At 30.3% G+C, this 8,924-nt stretch overlaps 2 protein-coding genes across 4 annotated transcripts in view; one reads left to right on the top strand and one right to left on the bottom strand.

The window, feature by feature from the left end:
* LOC106469686 (N-terminal EF-hand calcium-binding protein 1-like) overlaps positions 1–2,459 on the top strand; it is a 34,666-nt gene extending 32,207 nt beyond the window's left edge. Inside the window, exon 12 of the mRNA XM_022398263.1 lies at positions 2,049–2,459. Coding sequence (XP_022253971.1) covers positions 2,049–2,089 — 41 coding nt within the window. The 3' untranslated portion in view covers positions 2,090–2,459. The remainder of the gene's footprint in view (positions 1–2,048) is intronic.
* Positions 13–8,924, bottom strand: part of LOC106469685 (nucleoside diphosphate-linked moiety X motif 19-like) — a 19,449-nt gene continuing 10,537 nt past the window's right edge. For all 3 annotated transcript variants that reach the window (XM_013930193.2, XM_022398262.1, XM_022398261.1), the window contains exon 4: positions 13–1,338. In XM_013930193.2, coding sequence (XP_013785647.1) covers positions 1,118–1,338 — 221 coding nt within the window. In that variant the 3' untranslated portion in view covers positions 13–1,117. The remainder of the gene's footprint in view (positions 1,339–8,924) is intronic.

Genomic DNA, 8,924 nt, shown 5'->3' with positions numbered 1-8,924 from the left:
TAACGCTCCCACGGCTGAAAGGGCGAGCATGTTTGGTGTAACGGGGATTTGAATGCACGACCCGCAGATTACGAATCGAGCACCCTAACCACCTGCCCTAAATATAGGTGTTCCTAAATATTCATTTACTACATAGAAGTAGGAAATTTTGTCTGTTTATACAACAATTCTGATGTGTTCACAATATTCATAAGATGCTTACCCATGCTCAGAAGCACCAACATATTCTTGTTTAAAACTGATATCAGAAAAATATTTCCAGTTCAGAATTCTCAAAAAGAAGACATGCTGGGTAAAAAAAATATTCATATTTTTCTGAAGAACTCAGCATGGCAGATAAATTGTGCAATTTCTTAGTTATATCATAAACACTGCTAGAGTTGGGCTCTTTCAAACATACGGAAGGTTGGGTAATCAGAAACAATGATACTCTTTTTCTTGGCCTTATATGTGGGAAAAACACATTTCAGTAATTATTGAATCACATTAAACACTCTTTCATCTAACATTTCAGCTTTAGTTTAATTTGTCATGGATTCTACCACAAAGATTTTAAGATCTACAAATTCCAAAATGGAGGTTGTACCCTTTTCACTGAGCAGAGAAAAATAATTCTTTGTATAATTTTTTTTTATTTCAACATGTTTTTTGTAGGCTTCTATGTTATACAAAAATATTTTCAAAAGACTAAACTATAAATGTGGACAAAACAATTAGTAAAAATATTAGCTTGTAATGTTCTTAATAAACTATAAACCACACTCTGTAAAACATGTGGCTTCATTTTATGAAAAATGTTTATGAAAACAGTTAGTATATACATAACAGATATGTTATATTTCAATAAACTGTGTAGCCAAAATACTTGTTATTTGTATTGTGGAAAATATAATAAAATACAAAATTGCTTATTCGTTTTGAAAAAAGAAACAGATTTTCTTCAACAGCTGGAACTGCCAATGAACTAAAATACCATGTGCCAAGTTTTTTTTATTTTGTTTTGTGTATCTTTTTTATACTAAACAAATAACCAAAAATCATAAGCTTTACAGTGTGTTCAGCCACAAGCAACCTAAAGCTAATATAATTATTTCCCTATTATAGTACCAAACGTTCACTACAAATAGGACTGGACGGCAGGTTTAGGATTTCTGTAGGTAAGAGGTTGCAATTGGCCACAAGGGGGCTTAATGTTACAGAATACTCTACTCAGCATTCCTTGCAGTTCCACATGATGCTGATTTTTAACTTGAGTTTTTAGTTCACTCAGTGTAGCAGACAGGTCTTTAGAAGAGCCATTACCATGAAGGTCTGGTTCTTGAGGATACATGTCATCACCTTGAACATTGAAAAAAAAGAAAAAAAAGAAATTAAATAAAGAACACTTAGTTAATAATCCCATAATTATTACAAGTGCATTACAAAATGAAAAAATGTGCAAAACTGAATTTTTCAGAATTTCTGTGACACAATCACACACACTTGTAATTTTTTTTTTGCTGTTGTTGTCAAATTAGGCCATTTTTGTACAGATACTGGTATCAAGAATACAACTTTTTTTTTTCCTGAACAATGTTAAAATAACTTGTTTTGCAGCAAAAATACACTTGTTAATACACTTCTAAATGAAGATAATAATAAACACTGAGCACAGATATAACTATAGTGATGCAATCTTTCAAGTCACAATATATCTAAGCAATTTTTTAAAATAGTTGGCAAATAAAAAGCTTTCAAGGACTGTATAAGGAAAATTGGTAATAATTAATCCCTTCAAGACAAACATTTCTCAAACCACACTCAATATTATAAGGCTTGAAAGAAATAAAAAAACAAGCATGTTTATGTTTTCTTTCCTCCTTTTGCTAACTACTTTAAAATTTCCTCAGGCATTCTGTTTCAAGGCCACTTATAAAAAGATGTAAAGGTAAAACTCTGAGAAAAACTTATTCTTAATGGTAGAACTGCTACTATGATGAAATAAATGTTAATAAAATCATACTTCAAATGCAGGGTAACATTCACTATTGATCAATATTTCCTTACAGTGGCCTTCATTTTCAACAAGGAAAATGCCGAGTCCATTTAAAGAACTTTCAATAGAGTGCAAACCAGAAACAGACAGTTTTAGCATTAGTAAGAGGTCAACAGTGAAGAACTTTCAATCTGGATAATCAAGAGTCCATGAAGAACTTTTATCGAAAGCTATTAACATGCCTACATAGATCACCATGTGCAAAACAACAAATTTTAATATTACACATGCGCTTATACATGAACAATCAAAATAAAACTAGATAGGGAGGCTGAGTTATAAAATTAGACTCTGATTGTTGCATGTGAAAGACTGAGGTCACAGTACTTGATGATCTTCAATCACTAAAAAGATGTTATTAACAGAGTTCAAAGTCACTGCAAACAGTCTTTCATCATTGTTGACTTAAATGTTTTTTTGCCTTTTTTTTAAATTTCTTCGCAGGATGAAACTATGTAATTGAACATCTGATGGCCTCTCCTTTTCTTTAATAAAGCATTAAGTAGAAATGCACATTATTTAGTCACATTATTTACTACACACTAAAAACTTACTCTATATAATGATATTTATAAACAAAAAAGTAACTTGAAACAAAAATTTCCCATTCTTCATTTGAATTAGACAAATAAATATAAAAGAAAAATCTTTACTCTGTCAATATTCAAAAACTATACTTTATCTTAGTAAATTTGTTTTGAAACTACGTATAAATTAATTTCTACAATCTTTTACACATTTTTTTTTTGGTAATAACTTACATATTCAAAGAGGATGTTAACTGTAACTTTAACATATAAATGTTCAGCAAAAAAAAAAAAAAAAAAGGCAATGACCTCAACTTAGTGACCTAAATCTACTAACATACTTAACCATGTTTTACCTTCAGGATAAAGGTAACCTATATTTAGCTGTTTTTTCCAGAAGGCAATGATTAACAAGATTCACTTATACAACTCTATTCTCAGCTATAAAAACTTTCTATCTTTAATTTTCAACAGTGCACTTATACACTAACACTAATATATGTACATACAATATCTAGAAAGCACCCTTCCTTTCAATTTAAATTTTTCTTCCAAATAACTTGCAGTATGTACATAAACTTGTAAAACATTAACCAAATTGGAGAATATGGATGCGAGTTTCCTTCTCTACACTTGATAATGCACAATAAAGTATTCCAGCTACAGCCTGTCTTAGAAAAAATTTGGGCTAATTTTTCATTACTATTTGTTTATTTTAACTAAGCATAAACAAAAATGTGAAAATTTGTAAATTTTTTTAATAATACATTTCTTATACTTATACTTAAGCCTACAACTTTCCTTCACAAATATCACTTTGTAAAAGAAATGCCATATTTAAAAACAATTTACCATAATTTGAAGGGCACTGTACCATTATAGTGAATAGTTGAGAGGTATGACAATTTATGAATAGAACATTTAGACGTACATGAAACTTATACACATTACTCACACTTTCACTTATGTTAAAATAATAATAAAAAAATCTAATAACAATAAAATTAATTGCAGTTATTAAAAATTTTCCACATTTTCAGGTTAAAATTCAGGTGCACGTTGGAGTTCTGGTCTCATACAATGTTGGTTGATTAACTTCTTTGGAAAATTTTACAGATGATTCAAAGGTACATAAAAAAACTAAACAGTCATACACATGCAACAGAAGTGGGAAATAACTGTTGTAGACTATATTTGTGAAACTTCTTACTCTTAGCTTTAAAAAACCTTGCACGTTTTCCTTAATTCTACAAGAGATCAAGTCAAAACGACACTCACATAAACTAATTAACTTAACTAGACTGGTTTCATGTAACATCATCCCTCACAAAGACAAACCAATGGTCAAAACAAGTCATCTTATAATGCAGCTAAAGGTTATGGTTTTTCTAATGTCTTTTAATTACCACATATAACAATTTATTAATATAGGGATTTAAAAATTATAGGTTATTTGTGATGGAATTCTTAAAATTAATCAGTTTACCTCATCAATGTATGGAAAACCTAGGAATAGAATGAGTTTTTTTTTCCCCTCCACAATAAACAATCTTGGTGCTAAGAAAAAAAAAATTGTCAAAAAAATGTCTGCTGAAGAATATGGAAGACTTAATTGATAATATTAATGCTATCTTCTCGATATACTTGCAATGATAAGCTACTTGTGATGAGTAAACAACATTACAAACACTATTTGCAATACATACCGAAAAACTGTCCAAAACCTCCGAGTCATGAAATATGTGATTATAGTGAAGTTATTAAAGACCAAACTGAATTTGCAAGAAATTATTCAACCAATGAATGACTTAAGTCTATATTGTTTACTGACTAAATTCCTAGCAAAAATAAGAACATGTACTTCTGAAGATAGATGAATTAAGTAGAAAATTGTTTGTGCTTAAAGCCCTGCTAGTTCAACTGTTTAAACTACAGTATCAGGACTCTAGAATAATATAGAAGGTGAGAGACTCAAGCCATGTCACAGTGGACTGTTGTTCAACTATTTCTGATGAGTGATTACTTGGAGTGCAAACACAAAACTAAGTCTTTCTTTGATATATCTGGTTGTGTTGTAAAACTATTACATACATTTCAAGAAAATATGGAGATATACGATAGAACGTGCTATTTTGATATTTCAAACAAGTTCCTTTAGAATTAATAAAATTCTTCAATCAATTCTACAGTGACACTTCTTACGTTCTAATTATAGTATAGCAGTGGTTCCGATTTGTTGCTTTAATGGAAATTATCTTACAAGTAGCAAAGTTACAGTAACTAATTCACTAACTATATTGACAAATATAATAATCATGGTTTATTATGACAGTGATGATGCATCTTGCAACTAATGATAACCTACTTCTATTTTCCCCTAATGAAAAAGCCAGAAGAACTTCTGCCACCATTTTTAAACCTAACATCATATCAGTTAAAATAGGTAACCACCTGAACTACATGTATTTATGAAAATTAATGCATAAATCTTTGTGTTCAAAGTAATAAAACTAACTTAAAATAAAGTCCTTGAATTGAACATTACATAAAATGCTTACTATGATTCAAAGCCAATTTTAATTAATAATTAATTGATCAATACAAATTGACACTAAACAATCATGCACTCACAATATTATATTCAGTAAATAATGATGCACATCCTTCGATAAAATATGACTTATGCAGCTGAATTTTATTATACAATGTTTAAAAAAAAAAGGAAAATATGATGGAATTCAGAGCAGAAAAAAGCACCCCCATTCAGGCTTACCACATGTATTACAAGACCTGAAAGTTATACAATTAAAAAAAAATATGGATTTTACTGTGGCAACTAGTAAATTCTAATATCAGGAAACCATACTTTTAAGTAAAGATTTAACATTAAGTGAATGTCTATGTTAGATATACATGACTGTTCAATTTAAGTTTAATACAAAAATATTTAGTTTATATAGTGCAAGTGTTAAAGTAAGTTAATTTTAGAAGTGATACTTATGGCCAGTTTGCTTATGTAACTGTTTACAATTCATTTGTTATGTAGTTCAATTGTTGAGAATTGATGTCATGTTAATTGAACCTTCTGAATTTTTCTTGTTGCTTTAAGTGAGTATTGTTACATCATAATATCTTGTAGTTTGTAGAAAGTTCTAGGCCTCAGTCGGGAAAATATATATATGTATAAGTAAAGTTACACTGCATGTGAGGTTAGCCATAACGGGTGATTTCTAAAGTGAGCTTCACAGTTTGTATTGTAATAACAGTGATAGAGGAAATTAATTTGTCTTGTCAAAGGGTGTTCTAAAGTAATTAAAACCCACCTGTGTGGACTTTGATAAAAAAGAAGACAATTATTTAAAGCTCTGGATACAACTGTGGTAACCAACAGTTTTAGTGGTGATTTTAAAATGAGTATCACAGCCTTGTATTGTAATAACAGAGTAGAGGAGAATAATTTGTCTTGTCAAAGGGTGTTATTTACAGCTCTGGATATAACTGTGATAACCAACAGTGTAATGAAATGTTTTCTTTTACATACATTTGACTTGTTTTTAATATATTATTTTAAAACAAGTAGATTGTGTGATGTCCATTTATTGTTGAAATTTATTGCCAACAAGTCAAAGACACCTACTGTAAAGAATTAAGTCCTTATAAAACTGACAGTATCAACAACAGAATACTTTACTAGCACTACTAAAGTTGAATATTATGTTACTGTTAATGATAGAGCAATACTAAACTTAAGCAATACTGATAACATTAAAGTATATCTTGTCCTATAAATGCATTCACTATAAATAGGGCAGGTTTAAAAAAAATCTCTTGGTAGTACAACATATGTAAGCCAATATCTTACTAATAAGTTAATATATTTGAAAGAACATCAAAACTACATGTCAGTGTAATGGGTATTTCTTTTAAACCTATGTCCCAAAAGCAAAATTTTAGCCTATCAATTTTTGGAAAAAAAATTACATGTGAGCATGCATGCTTTTTTCATGCAAATGGTAGCTACTATAATGCATATGAACTATAAGAAATTATACTTAGTTAAAACATTAAAACTCAATACGACAGAACACTATTTAGCCTAGATAGGTCACCCCCCCTTCATCCATATAACAACCAATCGAAATACAGATCTTCACTTTTATATACTTGCATATATCAAACTTGAACTTAAAATTCACACTGTTTACATACACCACAATATCAAGCACATTATTCCAAATATTTATAACTGAACACAAAAAATGTTAATAAAGAATAAGTCTATTTAGGTTTCTAAAGCTTAAGCCTATAATCTTTAATATTAAAGTCCATGTTTCTTTTGTTGTTTTTTTACTCCACTGCTAAAGTAAACCATGAATCAGGGCCGGTAATTAATTCTAGCAAATTGCTAATTAGTGTGTCAAAATTGATAGTACATACTTCATAAGGAAGATTTGCATTATTGATGTTTTGTGTCAATATAGCTGAATACATGGATTCAGTCACTTATATTACAAGATTCTGAGTACAGAAGGTTACTATAATGGTGACCGTTTCACTTACCAGTGCCATGCTGGTTTTGCAATCCCCATTTGAGCTGCATGGCTAATTTTCAAAAAATTAGGATAGTGAGACCAAACTGAGCATCTTTAACATTGTCAAATTGTCCATTTAATTAAGATGGGTTTGATATTCAAAATCTTTTGAAAAGAAAACATGACTGAAGATTTACACATATTACATATACATACACATCTGTGTGTGTGTGTTAATAATATAATAAAATTCAGTGTTTGTCTGCGTCACATAACTCCTCCTAAACTGCTGGTCACACCAACTTCTAACTGGTACCAAATGCATTGTCTTGGTCCAGGGGTTTGCACAAAAGTAAAATTTTTACACCCCACCCCTTGAGGAACCCGGGTATTTTGTGAAAACACTTTTAGGGTGATCCCCCAAAAACAGACCCCAAATTTGAGTTTGATTTACATTAGGGCACATAAATATGTAGACCTACTAATTACTGTTTGTAACTTGGTTCAAGAAATTCAATTTGTAGTAATAGCAGCAAATAAACTGAAAAAGTGCAAAATTGTAGTTCAAGTTAAATTGGCATCATAGCAACTCTGTAAACAAGGGTCACAGGTTCACTAGTGAGTGTGTGTGTGTGTGTGTGTGTGTGTGCGCGCGTGTGTGTATATATATATATATATATATATATATATACATACACACATGAGTAAGTGCACGAGCGTATGTATTAAAATTTAGTACATGAAACAATTATGACAGTTACAGTTAATTTTAAAGAAGAATAATGTTGTTGCTAGTAGTGCTCTTGAATTTGCTATTGGAAAGAAACAAATGGAAACCATTTGCTAGTACCATCAAATGTTAAGTTCAAGGCTTGTAAACAGAACAATTTTGAACATCTTAGTTTAGACACCTCTATTTCTTCTATGTTCTATAAAAAGGAAATATTTTAGGCTCCTCACAGCTTAAATTTCGTAAAGCATAGTTATTTATCTAGTTGAATGCCTGCACACATTTTAACTTATTGTTAATCTTTCTGTAGTAAGAGGGCCAAAACTGTGCACAGAACTTCAATCGAATGAGATCTTATCAGTCTTACTAAATTGCAAATACTTTGTTACTTTTAAATTTGTAATTCCTCTTAAAACTTTGCCCTTTCCTCTCTATATTACTGTTGTCACTAACTTTGGAAGTATTACTGCCCCCAAAATAGCTATTATATATATATATCATTGACTAGAGCTGTGTTTGAAGGTTGGAAAGTTTCATTTGATAGTGAGGAATTTGAAGATAGTTCTAAACATATGAAGGTCTGTCAGGCAGCATTCAAGCAATGTCGCTCACACGGAAAGTTTGAACTTTTGATTGATGTGTATATTACCCATTACTTAAGGAAATGTTACTGTACTTAAAAAAAAACAACAGCACCAAAATGTTATGCCTAGGAGCTCCTTCCATGCATTGGTGGAGTACAGGAGGTTATGTTTAGCACCTGCATTGGTTTGATGAAATGTACCGAATACCTAGTGTACAAGTCATAAGAGAAGTGTTATGGTAGAATAAATATAAAACATAAAATGTACTCAACACTTGTAAATTTGATGTTGAAAAATGACCACCAATGTTATTCTACATCCCCTCCACAAGATGTATGTTTAACCAACAAGTGATGATAATACTCGTTCTCTTGTAATATTTTTGTTATAGTTGCAGGGCTATATTTACTTCCTAATCCAACTGTTAGTGTTACTCTGTTCTGTTTATTAAGTATGTTATAATCATATTTTATTAAAATACATCTGTAACTGCTTGGAATGTGACTGTTAAATAAA

The sequence above is a fragment of the Limulus polyphemus genome, unplaced genomic scaffold, assembly GCF_000517525.1.
Source record: "Limulus polyphemus unplaced genomic scaffold, Limulus_polyphemus-2.1.2 Scaffold3612, whole genome shotgun sequence".
Taxonomy (NCBI): domain Eukaryota; kingdom Metazoa; phylum Arthropoda; class Merostomata; order Xiphosura; family Limulidae; genus Limulus; species Limulus polyphemus.
The sequence above is the reverse complement of the archived record's forward strand: the minus strand, read 5'-3'. Positions and strand labels throughout refer to the sequence as shown.